The 25,287-nt window shown below is 42.0% G+C and overlaps 1 protein-coding gene across 1 annotated transcript in view; it reads left to right on the top strand.

Moving 5' to 3' along the window:
* Positions 1–25,287, top strand: part of WDR36 (WD repeat domain 36) — a 146,838-nt gene that overhangs the window by 82,855 nt on the left and 38,696 nt on the right. Inside the window, exons 13-16 of the mRNA XM_030193467.1 lie at positions 7,899–8,013; positions 9,175–9,340; positions 14,078–14,186; positions 15,273–15,352. Of these exons, the coding sequence (XP_030049327.1) occupies positions 7,899–8,013; positions 9,175–9,340; positions 14,078–14,186; positions 15,273–15,352 (470 nt within the window). The remainder of the gene's footprint in view (positions 1–7,898; positions 8,014–9,174; positions 9,341–14,077; positions 14,187–15,272; positions 15,353–25,287) is intronic.

The following is a 25,287-nucleotide window of genomic DNA, read 5'->3' on the forward strand; positions in this document are numbered from 1 at the left end:
GGACTAAATTCTATAAATAGTGCCCAAATTTTGGTGTCAATTAAAAAAAAAATTAGTGCTAAACACTATTCTGTAAATGGTGCTTAGGGTGTGGGACCACGATCAGTGCCTAGTTTTGGGCCCCAGGATTTACACCAACTGAAACCTGGTGTAAATTATCATGGATCTCCCTTATTCTGTAACACTGTTCAAGTTATGAGACCTGCAGCACTGAATTTAAAATTGCCCGCTTAAATGCCTGCTTAAATTTAAATTAGTGTCAATAATTGATTAGAACCCAATTATTGGCACTAATTGGCTTATTTGTCAATTTGCACGTTCAAATTGGGTGCATGCCCAAATTTGTACATGCAGTTTTGAGCGCCATAAATAGAATTAGGATGTAAATGTGTTACCTTTTATGGGATGGGAAAGTAATAGGTTATGATGTGGTTCTGATTTCCTCAGGAGCTGTTCCAGGATCTGGTGTAGATGAAAGGTGGTCCTTACTACTGTGCTGGAAATGTACAACTATGCCCAACTTCTCCTTTATTCCTTAGTCTTAAGAGTGGGTGCAGCAAGTTTCTTGTTTCTACTGTTCAAGTAACAGCACAGGGTTTTAAGTGGCTGCTGTTACTGTAAATACTCTGTGTGTATCTGATTACGATTATCACACATCAATCACCCCACGCAACTTACCCCAGCTGATAGCTGAAGCACTTACGAACCTAGTCCTTAGCCTTATACCTTGTACAAAATACACACAATAACACACAAGTTACTTAGAAACAAAATTCAAAAGATTCCAAAAAAATAATACGTTTAGTTCAGTAATACAAGTGCCAAGCAAGTCTGAAATATACAAAAGAAATGGTTAGAGAGGCCCTTTTTCTCCAAGCCAGTTCACTGCCTTGGGAGCAAAGAAGCCCCCCCCCCCCCCCCCCCCCCCCGAACCCTAGTCTGTCACTCATATTTATACAATACATATTATACAATAATCCGGAAACTAATTACCATCTTAGCACATCCCACTAACCAATCATCTAATCGCACGTGCTTATGACACCCAACTATGTCACCCAACTACTAGAGACCTCTCTCCCACCATACCTTTGTCACAAATTCCATGCCTCCCTCCTCATTCTACTTCAGCAGTTTTTTGTATCACATATCCATCCAAACTATAATTAAGTTATTTTTACCATACCAACTGACCGTCTGGTTCAGCTAGCAGACTGTTCCAACTTCCCCTTTTCACTATCTAAATATAATATGGTTTCAAACTGTATAAAAAGGAAATATGATCCAAAGATTAATATAAATATAACTAAATATCCATTAGTTATCTTAATTACATTGGACCACTCTACATGTATGTACTTATCTACTAAAAGCTTGTAACAAAGTTCACAATCGATAAATTCTTAGGCTGTCTTGTATAGTATCTTGCCATAGACATGACCTTAACATTGGTCAGCAAAAATACAGAAAAAAAAACAGGTTTTTTTTTAAACATTCTTAAGACGCACCTCCCTCCCTAAGATCTTCTATAACCATCTCCACACCCACACACATCTGTCTCGGTGAAGGGACCACTTCCCCTTCTCCCATCGCCCAACAGATCACACTAAATGAGTAAACATGTTTTTGGGTCCAGTCCAGTCAGGAGTAGTGTGGGTCACATGCCTGTCCATGCACAATTTCACAAGGCCACCCTGCAGCCTGATCTAGTTAGCAAGGATTGAAAACAGCATACATAATAATTAGGAGGGGGGGGATGAAATAAGTCTTACAGGTAACCCTTGTTTCATTATTTAAAGTGGTGTTCTGAAAATAAAAACATTAAGGGTCTGAGCCCACCCCAAGTTCCCTACTACTCCTAGATTTCTCCTTATATATTGTCCTGGCTAGATTAGGGTCTTTGGGCTGGAAAGCTCTCCCCCATATGCAGGTTATTTGGCTGAGGAGGCAAGGAGCCAAAGACAAGAATTTGAATAGAGCATGGGGTTTTATACCCCATGAAAGTTCCCTCCAAAACTAATCTCCTCATTATAATACTGGTCACTGTGGAAGCTCCTTTTCTTTAGCAATCGGTGATGCCTTGATAAAGTTAAGGAAATATTGTTTCCTTAGGATAGCTAATGGGTGTTACTGCGGGTACCCTTAGAGCAGGACTAGAGAATGACACAGGGACAACGTTTGTTTCTGTCCCCATCCCGTCCTCACAGGCTCTTTCCCTGCCCCATTCCTGCAGGCTCTGTTCTCATCTATAGAAGGCTCAAATATTTTGATTTTATAATTAAATCTTTTTATTAAAGTGTAAAAAGGAACAATATTCTGTGCAACTGTAATCAAATGAGAGAGAGGACAACTGCCTGAACCACTTAAAACAAATGTTCTTCAAACAAGAAAGCCCAAGTTATCTAAGCTGAACTAAACCTTTATGCACCACAAGACCAACTTATTGTTTCACTGTAAGACAGGGACTGCATCTGAATACATAAGGTCAGATAGAATTATGCAATGGTATCTGAACTCCACATAGTGCAAGGCAAGTTTGTTTTTCAATTCTGTCGGTATTCTGGGATGTATACTATCCAGTCCAGGTGATTTGCTACTCTTCAGTTTGTCAAATAGCGCCATTACATCTTCCAGGTTTGCAGAGATTTGTTTGTTTCTCTGACTCATCAACACTGAATACCATTTCTGGCACTGGTATCTTTCCGTCATCTTCCTTGAAGAAAACTGAAGCAAAGAATTATTTAATCCAGGCTTGCACAGCCTACGGCTTAGGGGCCAGAACCTGGCCCACCAAGTGCTTTTTTTTTTCTGGCCCTTAGAAGCTTGGTAATTCTTGTGATGATTACAGCAGGATTGCTGCCTCCCCACCATGACTCTGCTCTCTGTGGCTCAAGCTTGCAGAGAGCCAAGTCATGGTGAAGAAGCAGGAATCCTGCTTGGAGAGGGAAAAGAATTGAGTGTGTGTGTGTGGGGGGGGGGGGGGGGGGGGGGGGGGGGGGGGTTACATAAGTGAGAGAGACACTAGATGAAGGCTGGTGTAGGGGGGGAGGGGATAATATGAGCAAGATTGGGTGAAAGCTAGGGAGGGGATGATGAACTGTCATATTTTGCCACTATTTGACAAAACGTGCAGCAAAATACAACGGTGCATGTTTTGGCCCTTGAAATGTTACAAAGTATAAAATGTGGCCCCTGATAGAAAAGAGTAGGACAAGCCTGATTTAATCTCTCCACTATGGCCTTGTCTTCCCTGAGTTTCCCTTTTTTTTTTTTACTTCTTGCTCATCTGGTGGACCAACTGATTCTTTTATTGGCTTCTTGCTTCTAATATAACTATAAAAAAAAGTTTTTACTCTTTTTTTTGTTTGTTTGCTTGTTTTTTTGCATCCTACGCAATCTTCTTTTCAAAGTCTTTCTTTGTCTTCATTTATCAGTTAGATCAACTAGATCAAAGGCTGCAGAGAGGTGAAACAGCTTCCCCTCATGTGTTGCCCATTCTTTGTAGCTTAGTTAACCACTCTGCTAGTGCAATCTCTGTACTATCAGAATTCCTAATGTGTCTGGTCCACAGATCCAAAGAAGTTAAGAAACCCTGTACTAAGTTGATGGTAATTCAAAGTGGCCAAGTGATTGTTCTCCATAAAATCTGGGACATCTATCACAACTGACATCTATCTCAGCTGAAGGACACATGTTACAGCTAAGCCCGCCTGTGCAGATTAACCATGTGATCTTTTTGCCTGGTGTTGATTAGGCTTTGAATGTTAATGGTGGCTTTTGTTAATCCTGGCTGTTCCTGGAAGGGGGAGGAGATGATGAGGGGTACCTATATATGTTAAACAAAATGTCAAATCTAAGTATGTTGATACTTAGATTTGACATTTTGTTTGTTTATTAAAAGCTTGATATAATGCCTTTCCAAAACACTAGGTCAAAGTTGTTTTGTAATGTTCTTGTTTTTAAATAAAAGCCTTTTATCTCACCCCCCCCAAAAAAAAAAAAAAAAGTTACGTCCTGAAGTAACATGGCCTCGGTGGTCTCCAACCTTTTTGCCATGACTTATGTTATCAGGGATTTATCTTTAAATTTAGATTCAAGTCAAGTTACAACCAATATAAATAAGAGGCTGACAGCAGAATATCAGGAATTACACAAATAGAAAAAAAAAAAAATCATTACGTGAAGTAAAAAAAAAAATTTGGGCCCCACCCTTGGATCTAGTAAATAGGTTTTCAAAGCTTTATGAAACAAAAAATAAATCCTCATTATACACAATTCACATAGGAGATTATTCTAATAACATATAGCCAGAAAAACAATTTGATAGAGCAAAACCGGCCTTAAACTGTATATTTTTAGTTGAAGGAAAAGCTAACGGTAAGTAATTACATCTTCTAGAAGCTGATGATTTCTAGATTTCAATACTTTCACCAACTGAGATCCACTTTCAGAGTGCAAACAGTCCAAACACAACGCAAAGTGCCTTAAAAATGACCGAAGACTTCACATGCAACCAATGCAGTACTCCTAATAAAGGACTTGTATGGTCCATCCAAGTTTTCTAAAATATTAACCTAGTGGCTGAGTTCTGATTCATTTGAATTCTAGAAAGTTGCTTAGAAGAAAGACTCAAATATTTTATTTTATTTTATTTTGCACATTTATATGTACCCCACATTTTCCCCACAGTTTTGCAGGCTCAAAGTGGCTTGCAATTCACTGAATGGCTATTGCCAGATCAGAGATGAGATGGTTACAATCAAATTAGATAGAATAGAGGAAACAGGGAAAGGGTAAATGAGTCTAAAATGGTCCGTAGATATGTTGGTAGGAAGAGCTGCAGGTTATAAGTTGAATCCGAGGAGTAGGCTGAACCTGGCTGGAAGAGAGGTACATCAACTGGACGCACCAAGATTTATTTATTTGTAGCATTTGTATCCCACATTTTCCCACCTATTTGCAGGCTCAATGTGGCTTACATTATGCCGTAATGGCGATCACCATTTCCGGGTACAGATTTTCGAATTGTAGTACTTTTTTGTGCATACATACATGGTAAAGAAGAGTACATTATGGCATTGCATAAAGTTTTCTAAGTGATATAATGAATTGTAACGTAAGTTAGGTCCTCAACTATAGAGATTTATTTATTTATTTTATTGCTTTTGTATCCCACATTTTCCCACCTATTTGCGGGCTCAGTGTGGCTTACAATACATTGTAACGATGTCATTTTCAATTTAGGAAATAGATTGCTTTATAGCGGTGGGGTTAAACAGTCAAGCGGCACAAGTTTGGTTTTGTCTAGTTCGTGTAGAGTCTATTTATTTTGTATATAGGATGGATCATTATGGTAAGCCTTCTTGAACAGATTCGTTTTCAGTAGTCTACAGAAGACTGTTAGGTCATGTATTGATTTTATGGCTTTCGGTAGTGCGTTCCATAGTTGTGTGCATACGTAGGAGAAGCTGGATGCGTATGTAGATTTATATTTTAGTCCTTTGCAGCTGGGGTAGTGGAGATTGAGGAATGTTCGTGATGATCTTTTTGCGTTCCTAGTAGGCAAGTCTGTGAGGTCTGCCATATAGGTCGGAGCTTCCCTGTGAACGATTTTGTGGACTAGGGTGCAAACTTTGAACGCAATTCATTCTTTTAAAGGGAGCCAGTGTAATCTTTCTCTTAGGGGTTTGGCGCTTTCGTATTTCGTTTTCCCAAATATGAGTCTGGCTGCTGTGTTTTGAGCTGTTTGGAGCTTCTTAATGACTTGTTCTTTGTATCCGGCATAGATGGCATTGCAATAATCTAGATGACTTAGCACCATCGATTGTACCAGGCTATGGAATATTTCCCTTGGGAAGAAAGGTTTGATCCTTTTAAGTTTCCACATTGAGTAGAACATTTTCTTTGCAGTATTTTTTGCATGGTCTTCGAGTGTTAGGATTTGGTCGATTGTGACTCCCAGAATTTTCAGACTATCTGAGACCAGGAGGGTGTAGTCTGGGGTGTTTATGGTGCTTGGTTTGTTTGTGTTATATTGTGAGGACAGAATTAGACATTGTGTTTTTTCTGCATTTAGCTTTAGTTGGAATGCATCCGCCCATGAGTTCATTATTTGGAGGCTGTGTTTAATTTCATTTGTGATTTCTGTTAGATCGTGTTTGAACAGGATATATATCATGACATCGTCTGTATAGATGTACGGGTTAAGTCCTTGGTTGGATAGCGATTTGGCTAATGGTGTCATCATTAAGTTAAAAAGCATTGGTGAAAGCGGTGATCCTTGTGGTACTCCATATTCAGGTTTCCATGGTGTTGATGTTTTTGAGTTTGATATCACTTGATAGGTTCTTGCTGTTAGGAATCCTTCGAACCATCTAAGTACGTTTCCTCCAATCCCGACGTAGTCTAGGATGTTCGAGAGTATTTGGTGGCTGACCATGTCGAACGCACTAGACATGTCAAATTGTAGTAGAAGCACATTGTTTCCAGTTGCAATTAATTGTTTAAATTTGGTTATGAGAAATGGAGTCCATTAACCGCCACTCCTGCTTCTATGGCAACTGGCGCAGCGACCCACACACTCTCCGACCTCTTCAACGAGAAGCAGCTGAAATATAACGAATTACCATAACCCAGTAGTGATAGAATTGTTAATTGTGCAATAATCTTTTAGGCAATAATGACTATTACTCTTTATAGCCACACCAGGATTGTTCAAGACTGGAGTAAGAACAATCTTGCAAATACTAGAGGGAAAACAACCTTTCTTCAAAACTGCATTAAAAAAAAAGCCAGAGAATATCCTTCACGACCATTTATGCAGTGTGTCAGCAGGACATAGATCTAAAATATAGTTCCCCTTGCTGAACGTTAGAACCATCCATGTACTGAGATAGGCAGAACAGTGCACAGTCTCCTTGGACACCCATCAAAGGTTTTCTTTTATGTTGTTTTTGTTTTTTGCTAACTTGTAACCTCAAGGGGTATAAGTCGAAACATAAATCACATCCGCATTTCAATGATTACTAAACGAATTGTGCAAGGGCTCTACTTTCTACTAAAAGTAAGAGGCCAGACATCTTGCCCCTTGGATATCTATTGATGTATCGGGGAGAATATCAGGAGCCTTAAATAATAAATATTTAAAATAAAGTATTAAAACTTTTGTCCCTTGCGGAAAGGGGGATTTTGAGGTAGTATTTGGGTTATTTTGTAATTGATGTTGTGGTGAAATGTATTGATGTTTGGTTTGTATTTTTAAATTGATTGTGTTCTTTATTTTATTATGTTGTAAGCTGCGTTGGGTCGTTTGAAGAAAAGTGGTGCAAATAGAAATAGAAAAATCAAATATTAAATGCTAAATAAGAATGTTGGTTAAAACATCAAAATGCAGGTTGTGCAGTCTTACGGGCCCCAGTTCAGTCTTTGAAAGAGCACTGGGTTGGAATAGCAGCAGCAGCTCATAATCCACAGGCAAGTCATACTGCACACAAGAATGAGTAAAAGCTCGTATGCTTGACTCGGTAACCCCCAAATACCTACGACATCTACTATAGCAAGGCTTTGTTCAGTTTGTTTTTGGGTCATAGTTTCCCCTTGCTCAAGCACATGAAACAATTAGGTCAACATATGCGGAGTGGAGGAGTAGCCTAGTGGTTAATGCAGTGCACTTTGATCCTGAGGAACTGAGTTCGATTCCCACTGCAGCTCCTTGTGACTCTGGGCAAGTCACTTAACCCCCCATTTGCCCCTGGTACAAAATAAGTACTTGAATATATGTAAACCGCTTTGAATATAGTTGCAAAAACCTCAGAAAGGCAGTATATCAAGTCCCATTTCCCTTTCCCCCCCCCTTTAATGTTCTTTTTCTCTTTCATTCCCTTTATTTTTGCCTGAAGGCTGTCGATATTACCAGTTGTGGAAATTTTGCTGTAATTGGCCTTTCAACAGGAGACGTGGATAAGTACAATATTCAGTCAGGCATTCACAGAGGACATTATGGCGACGGAAAAGGTGAACACTGCTAAGTGCTCTTTTTGTTCATTAAGGAAAAGCCATGTAGAATAGTAGAACTCTGCCAGTAGGCCATAATTCTTAATCCTGGCTGATATCTGGAAAAAATCAACAGTGAATCTCCCCTTTCTAGGGGCAATTTTCAAACCATGTACACAACCTGCAGACTTTCCACCTATTTTCAGAAAGAATTGTCCATTGAAAATTGCTTAAGAAAAAGTACACATACAAATTTTATGCATTTTATTTGGATATTATTTCCAGATAAAATTATATGCATACTTTTGGAAATATAAAATATATGAATATGTATCATTCCTACCCATAGGAACACCTGTGTGGATAAAATTGTGTATTGTTGTTCAGTGCAGAAAATTACGTGCAGAAAGGGTTAAAAAAAAGTAGCTGAAGAAAAGGTTTCTGCATATAAATCTTTATTTTATGGTGGGAATATCTTTGGAATTTGTCCCCTGTACTTGAGAGAACAAAAATAATGATGCTTATAAATAACCCTGAGAAAGATAGACAATTTATATCTACACAGTTCTCCAACCCATTCCCTGTAACGTGTAAGCTGCTCAGACATGCCCATTGATGGGCAATATGAAGTCCTCAAATTAAAATTGGAACTTATGCACTAATGTTCATGAATGTGCATCCCTGATTATCTGTGGAACTGATCTATTGGAGAAAGCAATAATTTTTTAGCAACTGATGACAGCCGTTTAATTGATTGAGGATGATTATTATTATTAGCTCTATGCTCATATTAAATATTGTGTAGTAATACTTTGTTTTTCTAGACCACCTTTGCAATATTAGTTCAAGGCAGTTGACAGCATTTTGTCAGGTAACTCCTTGCTCCCAAGAGCTTAGAGTCTGTAGGTACCTGAGAAAATGGGTGGTAATTAGTGCCCAAGATCACAAGAAGTGTTGGTGGAAGTTACCATCTGCTACCTGTTCGTTCCAGTTCGATTATTGTTGTCAGGATAGTTTATTCAGGGAGAAATTTGTCCATTCCTGATGTTTTTATTATTACCAATTGAGATTATTTTGAAATGTATACTTTTGTTTGTTTATATAACTTCTTTAATGTTGCCACTGAGTGTCTTGGAATGTACTGATAAATTCTCTCCTTAATGTTCTTGTCCTTCTCTAAAGCCCATGAAGGTGCTGTGAGAGGAGTAGCTGTGGATGGATTAAACCAACTGACGGTCACAGCTGGTAGTGACGGACAGATGAAATTCTGGAAGTTCAAAACGTTTGTTCTAGTTCACTCCCTTGATCTAAGCTCACCTCCAAATGTGGTGTTCCTTCAGAGGGACAGGTGAGATGAGCATATTTGGTGTACTGAAGCAGTTCACAAGGTGTGAATGCTGGGCAGAACGCCTGTTAAAAAGATTCCAGCAAATGCACAATTAGAATGTGATGTACCAGAGAAGGTGTAGGAATCCAGTGTTGCTCTTTTTGCACTTGTAAGCATCATATGTATCTTATAAAGTTCTGTTAATTTTTGTAGCTAAGTACAGCAGGAAGGTGCCTATTCCTGGTCATCTATACCAGACCAGTCCAGACTAATGGGTTGTGTCCAACTACCAGTGGAAGGAGACAGAGAAAATAGTTCCAAGTAAACCGCCCCGTAAGGGTATCGTGCATCCTGGAATGTTCAGTATTTTCTGTCTCCTAGCGGATGGTGGACGGATCGTGCAGCTGCTCTAGATTGCTGGCTGGTAGCTCCTGTTCCAGATTCTTCTGGTGACAGTGGAGCCAGGGGTGTGCTGGTAGCCGTGTTGGGGCTAGTTGTAGATGATACTACTACTACTATTTAACATTTCTAAAGCGCTACCAGGGTTGTGCAGCGCTGTACAATGATACTCAGTGGTTCTGAGTTCATCTGCCAGCTAGGGTGATATCCAGTGACCCTGGTTCCCTCCCCTCCCCTACCTCCACTGGCTGTCTTTCTAGCAGGATGAAGAAGGTTATTTAAAAAAAAAAAAAAAGGAAACTTTGTTTTTCCCTCCTTTTCTGCCTCTGAGGGTAAACCTTTATTCCTGTCACTAGTGAAGAAGGTTGTTTAAAAAAAAAAAGAAACTGTTTTTCCTTCTTTCTGTTGCCTGTTACCCGATTCATTTTCCCGCCTTTGGCAGTGCATTCTAGGGGGCCGTTTGCGAAGTTTCTTTGAATTTCGCTGGCCGACGTCTGATTCTGATCTTGGACACTTCCGAGCTGGTACCAGTTGCTTTGATTTTTTTTTTTTTTTTGTGGGGCATGGCTCGTATCTAGATCACGAAACTACAGACATTCCGGTCTCTGCTGCTTCAGGCATCTTGCTTGAGATGCCCCTGCTATTTGATTCTTGTTTTGGCAGTAGTTTTTTTTCCCTTCCTTAGGGAGGTTCTGGTTCTCTCGTCCCCATGGATCCCTCCTGTCTGCTCTAGTTTGTGTGCAGGATACTTTCCTTCTGGTGGGGGTCCGAGTTGCCCTTGGTGTGCAACTGCTAGCTCAAATCCCTCTTCTGAGTACCCTCGGGAGCGCCATTCTTGCCAGTCTTTTACTTGGACTCAGTTCAGTGTCTATGGGAATGTGTGTTTTTAGGACTAGTTTGCCATAGCTCTTCCTTGCTTTCAGGCGGGAGTTTTAGCCTGGCACAGGTGGATTTTGCCTTTTCTAGTTTCAGGCGCCTCCTGGCACATTTGGCACTCCTTCCTTTTTCTGTAAGGGGTGCAGTTCTTTCCTGCTGAGCAGATCTATTCCTGTGCATCTGGATTACCGCCTCTTAGCTCTGCACTTTTCTCTATTTTTCTGCAGGGAAGTGGTTCTATTCTAGGTCTGGAGTTTGACTCTCCCTTAGCTGGTTTTTCCTCAATTTGGTGTTAGTGACCAGTTTCCTCTTTGTTCCTGGCCTGGCGAGAGTTGTTTCTTCCTCACTTCCTTACGGCTGCATTTTGCTCCCTATGGTCTGAGGATTCCAGATCTGTGATGCTTACTTCCCGCTTGATGGGAGTTCTTTCTCTACGTTGACTGCTGCTCCGTATCAGTTGTCTAGGAGGGCGGTCATTGTGGCTCAGAGACCACTTGAGGGCCAAGAGTGTCTCTTGGGGCATGGGGCTTTCTCTTCTTGTAGTTTTAGTCCCTCTGGGCCAGGGGAGTGCAGCGCCAGGTCTGCATTTCCACAAATTGTGCTCCTTTCCTGTTGGCCTCCTGGCAGCACCTTCTCTGGCTGTTCCCCGGGGCTCCATTTATGCATTTTGCTTGTTGAGCACAGCTCCATCGCTGCATGTTGGGCACGGCTCCACAGTTCCAGGTTGGCTCCATCACTGTATGTTGACAGCTCTATCATGGCATGTTGAGTGAAGTTCCTTCGCTGCTTGTTCTGCAACCTTTCATCTCTGCATGTTGAACGCAGCTCCATTGTAGCATGTTGATGTAGTTCTTTCTCTGCAGGTCTCAGTGTGGGCACAGTCCTACGTCTGTGTGTAGAGCACGGCTCTGTGTCTGCCTGTGGAACGTAGCTCCTTGTCTGTGTGTGGCATGCAGCTCTCTCTTTGCGTATGGAATGCAGCTCCCTGTCTGCATGCAGAGTGCAGCTCCGACCGCCTGTTGAGTGTAGCTCCATCTTTATGTGTTTAGCACAATTCTTCTCTGCAAATTGGGCGAAGTTCCAGGGTGGTATGTGGAGCACAGCTCTGTGACTGTAGGTGCTACACAGCTTCATGTCTTAGTAGGAAGCGCTGCTCCTTGCCGGCGTCTGGAGCGCTGCTCCTTGTTTGCTTGTGGAAAGCAGCTCCTTGTCTGCACTTTATACACAGTTCCATTGCTACCACAGCTTCAGTTCTGCAGGCACCTCTAACATCCAGCTCTTTCAGTGGGGCACTGCTCATCTTCTGCCTGTTACTCTCAGCCTTTTCTCTGCTTGTTCAGTGCATTTCTATCTTTGCCAGAGGTGTGCAACTCCTTTCTGTGCCTGTGGTGCGTGGCTCAGTTTATGTGCTTTGAGTGCAAATCCGTTTGTTCTCGTTGAGCACGGATCCTACTCTGCCTGATGAGTGCAGCTTCAGTTCTGTCCCTTGAGCACAGTTCAGTCTCTGTGGAGCGTATTTTCACCTTTGCCTGTTGGGCACTGTTTCACCTTGTCGGTCAACCCCGGCTCTTTTCTGCGGGTTGGATACAGTAACTTCTCAGCAGCTGTGGCATACCGCAGTTTAGATTGCTAGACAAGGCTGTCTTGTCTCCAGTTAGCTACCATTCCTGTGGCACCTTTTCTTGCCGTAGCCTCTTGGTGGCTGGTGAGAAGCTTCTCCATTGCTGGAGTTTGAATTAGTCTCTGCTCCTTTTGTGGCTACTTGGCACCTTGGGGGTCTTTTCTCCACAGTGTGGCTTTCGACTCTTTCTTTTTGTCTCCTTTTATTCTCTTGGCTCTGTTCTTTCATCCATAAGTCCAGAGGGAGCTGGTTGAGGAGTACTCTCTTTCTACGGTTGTACCCTGGTATGCTGTTGCCCTTTTCTTCATGGTTCTCCTGAAGAGACTAGCTCTCCAGTTAGTTGGTTCTCTTGACTCTGGAGTCTCTTTTTGTTCTGTGGAGTGATTCTCTCACTAGGCGTGGGTCTGGGTGGTTCCTGGGCCTTGCTTCCTTCTATGAAGTGTGGTGCACTGTTTAGGGTTGCTTACTCCTAGTACTTGTTAGGGTCGCTTCATCCGACCATCTTGGACTCTAGGCAGACCGGCAGGTTTGGGAGTTAGTCTTGCCAGGGTTCAGAGAAGTGAATCCTGGTCTAGGAGAGACAGTTCTTCTCCTTGTTGCTCGGATATGACTGTTGCCTTCCTTCCAAGGGGGGTCCTTTGGCTGATTCTTTTGCTACTCTTGGGACAGGGGTACGTAATTTTTCTTTTGCTCAGCATGTTTGTTTTACGTCCTATGGCTTCAGTTCCTTTTCTAGTGTCTAACTCTGTTCCATTTTGGTAGTCTAGTGGTTCGGATATTCGAATCCTTTTTTGCTGATCAGTTGTTTGCTGTGTGTATAGCTTTGTTGATTTTTCAACCTTCTGCATTCTTTTCTCCTCCCCCCCCCCCCCCCCCCCCCCCCCCTTTGGGAAATTGCTTTGCTACATCCCATTAGTCTGGACTGGTCTGGTATAGATGACAAGGAAGGAAAAATTATGTTCTTACCTGATAATTTTCTTTCCATTAATCATACCAGACCAGTCCAGATGCCCTCCCTGGCTAAAGTCTGTCAGAGTGTTGTTTCTTTTAGGTATCCCTGGCTGTTCCACAACGCTTCAATACGATGGGATGTCCTACAGCACTGCCTACTACATCTTCTCTATTCAATCTTCTGCCACTTGTTGTTGTGCCAGCTCTTTATGACTCCTGTTACTTGGCATCACGGAGTTCTTTCCCCGGATTCAGGGGTAGATCTCTATGTGCTTGGGCAAGCTCAGTATGGACCATTCCCTCCCACTTACTTTAATGTGAGGGGAGGTTGCAGTTGCCTTTGGCCAAGTAGGAACAGCGAGGTTCGGCATATTGCCTCCAAACGTTTGCCTGTTTGGTATTAACTGTGTTTTCTTCTAGACTTCAGAGCACCATTGCTTGGCTATTCGAAATACTGAACATTCCAGGCTGCACGATACCCTTAAGGGTCAGTTTACTTGGAACTATTTTCTCTGTCTCCTTCCACTGATACATGGACACAACCCATTAGTCTGGACTGGTCTGATATGATTAAAGGAAAGAAAATTATCAGGTATGAACATAATTTTTCCTTTTATAAAGAGACATAGAGGCATATTTTCAAAACACTTTGGGAGGCTAAGTTCCATAGGTTTCTATGGAACTTTGGGAGGCTAAGTGCTTTGAAAATGAGCCTCATAGACACCTATGTGTCTTTATAAAATACTAGCACATGTGTACTTGTCCTAATTTTATAAGTGCACATGTATACGCAAAAGTAGTTTATAAAATTCTGACTATGTTGTAATCAGGTATTTGAAGCTAAGCTATTTTTTTTCTCATTGTTTGAAGAATGTTCTGTCCTTCCATATATGTTTTTTCTTTTTTGCCAGTGCTATGCTTGGGATTGCATCTGATGACTTCAGCATCAGTGTTGTCGATATAGAAATAAGAAAAATTGTCAGGAAGTTTTCTGGACACAAAGGACAGATTAATGACATGGTAATTGTATGAGTGTATGTCTTAAAAACTGAGCAAAACTGGTTTTATGGTGTGGTGGGAGACAGTAGGGGGTTATCTTTTTTTTTTTAGTTGAGTTCTTAGTTAAAACCTAATGGTTAAGTACCTAGAGGGTAGTTGTCAAAGCTTTATATTATGTGGGTAAATGACTGTTCTTCTATATAAAAATCCCAATTAAAAAAACTTCCCTCCCGTCTCTGCAGGTAAACATACACATTCATGCTTACGTATCTACCTGCAAAATAGTGTAGAGGGAAGGAAAGATATGCCAGGGACTATCATTTTTAAAGATCCATGCTTTCTCTTATATGCTTGCATCTGCTTCAAAACAAGTGCACAAAAAGGCACACCCATTCTGTAGCTAGCCTGAAACTGCCCACCTGATATGTGATTTAAGAGCAGGAAGAAGGCACAAAGAATCCAGGCCTTTTATTTAAAAGATTGTTTATTGAGATGAGCATTAACAGGGAAGTAGTTACTGTTGGGTCAGTGCTGCAGGTGTTGGTGAATTATCTCTGCAGAGCGGATAGGGAAATCAGAAAGCAGAGGTGACCAACCCAAGGAAATGTAACCACAGGTCCAAATCTGAAGTGTTTATTAGAAACTGACCCGACAAGACTATTTCAGCACAGTGCCCGTGTCAGGCGTCGTTGCCTGTGTAATAACTGATGTAGGTACAGCACTAGCAGGTACACAAGTATCTCCGTGCTTGAAAGGAAGCAGTGCTCCGATAGATGAAGCTTTCAAGAAAAAAAGCGAGAAAAGGGATTTTGTATATTTGGTGATGGGATTATTTCCCCTCCCCCCCCCCTTTTTTTTTTAAAGATCACATTCCGTCATCAGAATGACTATTTTGGCATAATTTATTGGTAAGGTGTCACTGCTTTCCTGGATGGAGCACCGCTTTATCATTTTAATTATTATTACTATGATTATAATGAAGAGCTCAAACAATTTGTAGAAAATATTTTAAGATCTTACTTTTAGTCAAGATGTCTGTACAGGTGGGAGACACTGGAAATACTGCTGTTAAAAACTCATGAGAAAGAATTGTATTTTTCTGTGTAGACTTTCAGTCCTGATGGGCGCTGGTTGATAACTGCATCCATGGATTGCTGCATTAAGGTGTGGGATCTTCCGTCTGGATGGTAAGTTTTCTAGAAACTGACAGTACAGCTTTTTCCTTCTCTATCTGTCCAGAAATGAATAAATACAGAGGAGTCTTTGATACTTACTTTGTTTACAAAGCTTATAACCTGTCATGGTGGGGTATAGTCAAACATTTGCACTAAACATAATGCACAAACTCAGAAGAAACAGATGGAAAATAACAAAAGACAAAGAAAAAATAAGCTCTTCTAAATAAATAGGACTTCCCTTGTCATCAGCTGCAGACAAATCCAGGGACTTGTGGGATATGACCATCTACCCAGCAGGTGGAGATGGAGAATACTGATTGACCAAGGAGAATACTGTCCTATGTGGCAGAGTTCAGTTTGGTACTCTCTATCTCCAACAGGTGGTAGGCGGTCTCTCACAAGCTTCTGGTTTCTCCTGCTTCCATGACTCCTGTTCTGGGTTCCCTGGTTCAGTTGAGCTTGGGGGTGTTTAAGCCAGTAGAGGTGCCTGACGTGGGGGTACACCTGGTGGTACCAGGACCCTCCCCCCACCCTTCTTCCTCCTCCTTCTCCTCGCAAAACTTTGCGGAAAAAATAATGCTGGAAGAGAGCAGTTTTCTGCTTATGTGGCATTCTGGAGGAGAGGGTGGTGTCTGTGCGCTCCTGCAACTGTCTGGATTCAGCCATCTGATCGGAGTCAGAAGGCCTATGGGCAAAATTGTGAGTATAAACTTTCATTCTTCCATTGTTGTATAAGAACTAAGTAAATGTAATTAGTTACTGTATTTACAAGTAAAAGTAACAAAATTTTTACTTAAATAAAATAAGTACAAGAAACATTTTTTACTTTTACCAAAGTAATAATTTTACCAATTTTTACTACTTTTACGTAGTTATTTCTGATGCTTGCAACTAGTTAAAAGTAAAAGTGGCAGAGACTCCTAAATGATGATTCCTCAGTAAACCAAATTTAACAGCAAAACCTGGAACAGGATTTTGCAGTTGCAAACCTAGTTATACAAACAGTGGATTATCTCATTTTAAAATTTGGTGTTCAGGGAATACAGCCTATGAGAACAATAGAGTTGCCTGTGCTTGTTGAACTGATTGCTAGTCTCTAGCCAAACAGAACAGAGATGAGTTCGGTCACTTTAAAGCGGTGATGAAGATTAACTGGTTGCACATCTTGGTGAACAGACACATATCTCTATCACAACATACTGCTGGACATCACATGAAAAATTTTACATTGGCATGACAGTCCACTGGATTGATATTCTGCTTGTCTGGCCTTTAGACTGAAGAGTTTCCATACATATGTCATTCTTGCATCAGATGAAAAATAGGACAACAACGATTTCAACTTTGTGAAAGCCTTTTCTGTAACTGGACAGCATGACAGTGATAGCAAAGATGAAGATGCAAGTGATGAATTAGCACTACTAGTAATACAGATGATAATGACAATGAAGATAATAAAGCATTCTTTGCTATAAGTAAGTCAAGTGTTTCAGACAGAGATTCCTTTGATCAATACCTGCAGACCCAGTTAAAAGGTATCGGTAATATTGCGGCCTGGCATGATTTGAAGGAACTTTTTATCAGACTGAACAATCCACTTCCTGATAGTGCAGTTGTTGAACACCTTTTTAGCTGTAGTGGATTAAAGATTCACAAGCGCACTCACATGAATGACAGTCATTTTCAAATTTTAGAGCCCTGTTTACTAAGCTGCGCTGTAAGCATCCACTAACGATTTTAGCACACACTAATGCTAGAGACACCTATAAATTCCTATGGGTGGGTGTCTCTAGCGTTTGCCTGTAGCACGCGCTAAAAACGCTAACGCATCTTAGTAAACAGGGCCCTTAGTTTTACTAAAAGCAAAGTACATTGAATTGTAGAGCAGTAAGATTGTTGGGATAAAGATGCTAACAGTAGTTGCATTCACTGTAGTTATAATACTTTTTGAGTAAAAAGTAAAAGTACCGTATTAGGCAATAACATAATATCACAGAGTTGGTTGATTATTACTCCGAGTGAGTGCTCTACTTCCTTTGATTTTGTATGTATAGATAGCATTAGTAGAGGAGTGCCTTACACATTTGACAGTATCCTAGGAATAAGCAGTGGATTTTCCCAAGTCTATCCTAATAATGGCTTATGGACTTTTCTTCTAGGAAATTATCCAAACCTTTTTTTTTTAACCCTGCTAAGCTAATTGCGTTTACCACATTTTATGGCAACAAATTCCAGAGTTTAATTACTCATTGAGTGAAGAAAAATTTTCTCTGATTTGTTTTAAATTTACTACTTAGTAGCTTCATTGTGTGCCTCCTAGTTCTAGTATTTTTGGAAAGAGTAAACAATCGATTCAAGTCTACCTGTTCCACCCCACTCATTATTTTATATACCTCTGTCATATCTCCCCTAAGTCATCTCTTCTCTAAGCAGAAGACCCCTTAGCCACTTTAGCCTTTCCTCATAGGGAAGTCGTCCCATCCCCTTTTTCATTTTCGTCGCCCTTCTCTGTACCTTTTCTAATTTCTCTATATCTTTTTTGAGATGTGGTGACCAGAATTACATGCAGTATTAAAGGTGTGGTTGCACCATGGAGCAATACAAAGGCATTATAGCATTCTCATTTTTGTTTCCCATTCCTTTTCTAATAAGTACATAAGTACATAAGTACATAAGTAGTGCCATACTGAGAAAGACCAAAGGTCCATCTAGCCCAGCATCCTGTCACCGACAGTGGCCAATCCAGGTCAAGGGCACCTGGCACGCTCCCCAAACGTAAAAACATTCCAGACAAGTTATACCTAAAAATGAGGAATTTTTCCAGTCCATTTAATAGCGGTCTATGGACTTGTCCTTTAGGAATCTATCTAACCCCTTTTTAAACTCCGTCAAGCTAACCGCCCGTACCACGTTCTCCGGCAATGAATTCCAGAGTCTAATTACACGTTGGGTGAAGAAAAATTTTCTCCGATTCGTTTTAAATTTACCACACTGTAGCTTCAACTCATGCCCTCTAGTCCTAGTATTTTTGGATAGCGTGAACAGTCGCTTCACATCCACCCGATCCATTCCACTCATTATTTTATACACTTCTATCATATCTCCCCTCAGCCGTCTCTTCTCCAAGCTGAAAAGCCCTAGCCTTCTCAGCCTCTCTTCATAGGAAAGTCGTCCCATCCCCACTATCATTTTCGTCGCCCTTCGCTGTACCTTTTCCAATTCTACTATATCTTTTTTGAGATACGGAGACCAGTACTGAACACAATACTCCAGGTGCGGTCCTAATATTCTGTTTGCTTTCTTAGCCGCCACTTCACACTGAGCAGAGAGTTTCAACGATGACACCTAGATCCTTTTCCTGGTCGCTGACTGCTAATGTGGAACCTTGCATCACGTAGCTATAGTTTGGGTTCCACATGCATCACTTTGCACTTGCTCACATTAAAAGTCATCGCCATTTGGATGCCCGGTCTCGTAAGGTCCGCTTGCAATTTTTCACAATCCTCTTGTGATTTAACAACTTGTAATAACTGTGTGTCATCGGCAAATTTAATTACATCACTAGTTATTCCCATCTCTAGATCATTTATAAATAAGTTAAAAAGTCTCCTTTTGAGAATACTGACCATTTAACCCTACTCTGTTTTTTATCTCTTAACCAGTGATTTTGGGTCTCGGCTCCTTTCATATGGCAAATTCCCGCACAGAAGAAACCTGGACCTTGCTGCTCCTATATCACTCTCAGCTGCCTTTGCAGCCTTCTCCAAGCTACTCCTCCCAATTTCATTTTTAGTCTGTTGCTTACTTCTCTTTCTGGGGTCTTGGCTATGCTGGCGTGGGTTGTCCTCTTTTCGTGGTGTGAGTATATTTCCTTCTTATCTTGAGCTAAGGGGAAAAATCTCCTAATGGTTGCCTGGCCTGCTCTTTCCTGGCTGCACAGGCAGCCTTTGGCTTGTGCCCAAGCTTGCAGGGGCGTTTGTTGCCCTCTGTTGTCTGTACTCCTGGTACTGGATTGTGGGGTTCCTTATTTTGGTTGGTGCGGCTGTCGCAAAACACCTAGCACCCACCTGTGGTTAACACTGTGGCCACCTGGAGAGTCTGTCCCCATTACTACTCAGGCCCACCTGCACCTGGGCACGTGCTCTGCACTGCACCCACCGACTGGGTCCTGCTTGCCTCTGGGCTACCCCGGCGAATTATAGGACACTGGGACCACACTCCCAGGGGTCCCACAGTTCCGAGAAAGCACTCACAGACCCAAAACACAAACCACCAGGATTCTTATTTAGTCCAAGACATCAGAGCTAATAAACTAATGGGTTTATTATCCAGTCCAAGACATCAGAGCTAAGAAACTAATGGGTTTATTGTCAGAAATAGAACAGTGGACAATATAAAACAGGTGGAAAAGCAACAAGCAATAATAGGTAACTGAATAAGGATCAATTTTAAAACTTTCTAAACACTTTGTCACTACCTGGGTGGCACTTGAGGAGTTTCAGGAAAATAGTTGCTCACAGTTCTTGAACAGGGCCTCAGAGTAGAGATGTTTACCCTCTGCACTCCCTATCTGAGACGGGGGAAAATACAGTACTTTCTGGCTGGATTTTAACTCCGGTGCCAATCAGAGCCCAGAGCACCAACTTTAAAAGTATTTGTCCAATGGCACTTCAGGTTGCCTTTCCACAGGGTTAAACTGAAAAGAAAACTGCTTTCTCTACAACAGCTTTAAAACAGAAAACAAACACCACCTGCTGGTCAAAGAAGAGAAATACACTACATGAGAACATTAATACAGTTCACAAGCTTGAAAACCCTCTGTTTCTCCACAGGTTCTGTGCCACTTGGACTGGTTTTTCACCTTCCTGGGCATGGCCATTTTTCTCCTTTCTGATGTGGGAGGAACTGGCAGCCCATGTCCACATGAGCATCCAGTGGTGCGGGGCAGGTCAGTCATCCTGGCATGGCCTCCCTATGGCAGAGAGTCCATGCAGTGTTAGGAGTCTGACTTCTGGTTGTCTGACCTGTTTTTCAGTCCCTTGTGGCATTGTCAGCCTTCCGCTCCCAACGGCTTTCGTGGACTTTGAATTCAACATATGGCAGCATTTCCACCTTACAACTGTTTGCATCTTTAGCCACCTTGGGGCCCTTCTAGCATGGGCGATTGCTCTTCAGGTTATTTAGCACTTGCACAATTGGTCTTTAGGCCACTGTAGCCTTGCAGCTTGGAGTAGGTGCCAGGTGGGATGCCCTCTGGGCGCTGGGCAGGTTGCAGTCTTCTGTTTTTTTTGCTGCTGATCAGCGGAAGACAGTTTGTGGCACCTTCATCGACCTCTCTATGACTACTTTTCCAGGACCCTCCAATTGGGGGCTACACAGGCTTCCTGGCCTCACTGTCCACTGCATATTGTCAGGTTCTTCCTTTGCTGTTAGCAGCTCCAGCAGTGTCAGCCTCCAGCCTTTGCCTTACAGTAACAGCTTCAGCTCAGTGCATGGGTTTGGCCGCTTGGCTAGTTTGTGGTTCTATGGTATCGGAAGAATTTGGCTCTTTTTCATGGCTGTTGAGCTTCTTCCATTGGTACATATGGAGCGCAGCTCCATCAGTGTCTGTACAGCATGGTTTCCCCTTTCCACATGTTGTGCTGCTCAGTATTTGTCTGTGGAGCACAGTTCTGGCTACATCTGGTGGCCAAATTACCATATCTAGCGTGTTCCACTCATTCTTTGCTGGAATTCAGTTCTCAGTTTCTTCTGTCGATTGGAACGGCTCCATATCTGAATAAGGAGCAACCCCTTTTTTTTCTGTGTGGAACGCAGCCCTAGTCCTGGCTCTGAACATGACAGTCTATGCCTAGTAGCCGTGGCTCTTTTGTGGGGCACTGTTCCATTTCTAATGACTGAGTGCAACGCCGTCGCTGCCTGATAAGCAAGGCTTCATTGATGAATGTCTCTGTATCATCTCTGTTTGTCTAGCAAAGTTCTCTCTCTCTCGCTTCCCCCCCTTCCATATTGCTCCAGTACAGTTGGCTTCATCTCTGTCTATGGAGTACAGCTTCCTCCTGGGTTTTGGGGTATGGCTCCTTCTCTACGTATATGCCCAAGTCCACCTCCGAATGCGAGGTGAGGTTTCATGGCAGGCTGTTCCTCATTGCTCAGTCTCTGGATGCGTAGCTCAGTTCCATCTGTGATTACGGAGCACTGCTCTTTGTTTGGCTCTGGGATTTGCAGCTCTTTCACTGGATCTGAGTGCAACTGCATCTCAGGATGAGGAGTACTGTGCCATTTGTGGAAGTGATAGTGCACCTGTCTCTGAATGTGCACAACAGCTTTGACACTGTTCCATATCTGACTCTGACTGGCCTCATCATCTGTGACTTTCCCACTTTGTTCGGGAATCTGTTCTAGCTGGGGAGCATGCTTCTGGTATTCTCTAGTGCACAGCTCAGCCCTTTCTGTATGGAATGTCGCTAGCTGGCATTGTATTTCAACTCATTCTATGTCTATAGGGTTCTACCTGGCTCCGAGCTTGGGGAGCAGTCTCACACTATTCAGAGCCTCAGCCCTTTCGTGCAACAGGAACCTCTGTGTTTTACGTTGGATTTCTCGAACTGGCTCCATCTCTGCATAGTCAGCATGACTCCAGCTTGGCATTTTTTTGCTTGGTTCCATCACTAATTTGAAATCCCAATAGTTTTCTTTGCAGATTTCTTTTTCGTGTCTTGGAGTCCAAGGTGACTGTCAGCATGGTCCCGCCATCGTTGATTGTAGTGGTATCCACATTTTACAAAATCGCTTTTATGAGTATTTCCAAGAAACTTTACAAGCAACATAAGACATTAAACAAAATAGATCAAATCATGTAATGGTAATAAATAATAAATTAAGCCCACATCACGGGAAAGGAAAGAGAGAGAAATCGCAAAGGAAAAAATAACTAAGGAAGATTAGGACTATAATTTCCATATATGAGACCCTATTACTAGTTTAAACTCTAAACAAACATGCCTCACCAGATCAGTAAATAGAATCAATATAATCAAGGTTCTGCTAAACATTTTGCTAGTTGCAAAGAATCAAAAAAGATACATTGATTCTCCTGATATGTAACCATACACTTACAGGGGAATTTTAAGAAAAATGACGTCCCCTTGGCCAAACCTGTAATTTCAAAGCCAAGAAAGCCTTCCTAGTTAATTGAGTAGCACGACTTTCATCTGGAAAACAATTATTCTTAAAATAAGCCTTTATAACTGTAGTCTTATCTACCTCATTTGAAAAAACAACCAAGAGGGTGGCCCTAGATGGAATATATTATCCGTTGAGTCCTCCAGGAAGGCCAAAATATCTGCACTTGCTGATGGAGCCAGGTCACCTTTCTGTTCTGGAATGAGCACTGCAAATTGGTCTCCCTGCTTATCTTTTCTTACAATTCCATACTTTCCTACCTATACTACTACTAGTACTACTTAACATTTCTAAAGCGCTACTAGAGTTACGCAGCGCTGTACAAATTAACATAGAGGGACAGTCCCTGCTGAAAGAGCTTACAATCTAAGAGACAAGTGAACGTCCGATAGGGGCGGTCAAATTGGGGCAGTCTGGATTTACCATTCATTTTCCGAATGACCATCACCTGGTCCTGCCAGGTACAAATGGGCAATCTTGGAGGTGACTAAGGTATCAAGCTTTTTTCTTTGCTACTCCATTTCTCTGGAACTCGCTTTCTTTAGTTCGCCATGCTGAATTATCTATTAAACAGTTTAAAACTGCTTTGAAGACCTGGCTTTTTACACTTGCTTTAACCCTGGTTGAGGGGGGGTGTGGCCCAAAATGCTTAGGCTAAAAGCCCTGCTGTCATGCCCCTTCTCTCTCCTGAGACAAACTAGCCCCGGAGAAGTCGAAAAATCACCACAGGAGAACAATCCACCCATGGTTCGTCCAAGAACTTATCACAGATGACAAAAGCATGCAGGAGACCTGAAAGGAAATGGTCCTGCAACAAATCTGATGAAAACAGAGCACAATGGCGCAAATCGATCCAAAAATTCAAATCGGAAATCAAGAAAACCAAAGTTAAATATTATGAAGATAAAGTAGGGGATAATCAGCTAAATTTAAAAATCTTTTCGGGCTGGTAAATGGCCTGATTTGGGGACACAGGACCTGATAACGAGCAATAGACAACATCCTTTGGCTCAAGAGCTGGCAAACTCTTTCGAACAGAAAATCTCCAACATCAAAAGATGTCTCCCCACCCCCACGAACTACATAGGTGAATACTTAGACATGACTAATGAAACAGATGATCCCACACCAGCAGATAAAACATGGACAAGCTTCACACTCTCTTCACCAACGTGGTCAAAAGTCTCGTGAAAACATACGCCAAATCACAATGCCCTCTAGACACATGTCAAAATTTCCTGCTAAAAGAACGCCTCTGATTCATTCATACACTGCCTAACAAAATACATCACTTCCATTCTTAACCAGGGCCAATTCCCAAAGGAAAAAGGAGGAATCATCCTAACCCACATCCCAAAAAAATAAGATAATGTGGAATGTTATATCCAACGTTAGACCTGTTCTATCCTCGCTAAACAACTCATAGATTATATGACACACTTACCATACTGCACAGCTCTCAGTCAGGCTTCTGCTTAAACCCACAGCACAGAAACCGTACTAACATCACTGATGTCGGACTTGAGACAAGTGATCAGCACCGGTTTCAGAGCCATGATCCTTTAACTTGACGTCATCAGCTTTTGACCTGGTCGACCACGGGCTGCTAGTAAACATACTAGACAACATTGGAATAGATGGCAAGGCCCTATCCTGATTTGAGGGATTCCTGAGCAGCAGATCCTACAAAGTGAAGATGCCAGGATCCCATATTCGCAGAATGGATCCCAGACCATGGAGTGCCTGAGGGCGCCCCAGCTCCTCTCTAACATCATGGTGGCCCCCCCAGGACACAAACTAAAAACAAACTGCTTTAAAACTTACATTTATGTGGATGATGTAACCATATACATCCCCTTTGCAGATGACACCATGGCTGCAAAAAGAGAAATCAGATGTGCACTTGACCTTATGAAAACCTGGGCCAAAACTTTAACTCAATAGAGAGAAAACAAAGTTCATGGGATAACCAACCCTTCCAAACCAATAACAAGCAACAAAATTCAAATAGCTCAAACGGAATACACCCTAGAGACAAATGTGAAAGTACTAGGAATACTGATTGATCAACACCTGACACTAGAACCACAAGCGTCCGCTTTAACATCAAAAGTATTTAGATCCCTTTGGAAATTATGACGATTAAGAGCGTATTTTTTGAATCCTGCTAAGTTTTTTGCTGACACCGAATCGGACCGCTCATGGGTGTCTGATGATGATCCAAGGTACCTCTCGGAGGAGGAGTCCTATGGTATTCTATCAGACCCCTCCCCAACAAGGAAATGCCCAAGTCTCCACTAGAGAGTCTCTTCTTCTCTGCTTTTATGAAGCAGATGGTGGCTGCCATCCCAATTCAGTTGGAGTCAAAGGACAAACCCAGGGCTGAGATGTTCGAAGTCCTGGACTACGAATCTCCACCTAGAGAGGCTGTGAGTGTCCCGCTTCACAAGATCCTACATGGTGTTAGGTGAAGAACTGGGAGTACCTTCTGTTTGTCCCAGTCCTCCCAAAGAAAATTTACACCATGTATCGGATTCAGAGTTCACTTGGATTTGATAAGCTGCAATTGCCTCATTCTCTGGTGGTGGAATTCACGCTCAAATGAGCCAGAAGTTCCACAGATTTTGCTTCAGCACTCCCAGGCAGAGAAGCTCAAACTCTGGACTCATTTGGGCATAAGATGCTTCAGACCTCAATGCTCATATCCCGTATACAGTTATACCAGCTCTACATGAGCATCTATTGTGAAACATGGTGCA

The sequence above is a fragment of the Microcaecilia unicolor genome, chromosome 2, assembly GCF_901765095.1.
Source record: "Microcaecilia unicolor chromosome 2, aMicUni1.1, whole genome shotgun sequence".
Taxonomy (NCBI): Eukaryota; Metazoa; Chordata; class Amphibia; order Gymnophiona; family Siphonopidae; genus Microcaecilia; species Microcaecilia unicolor.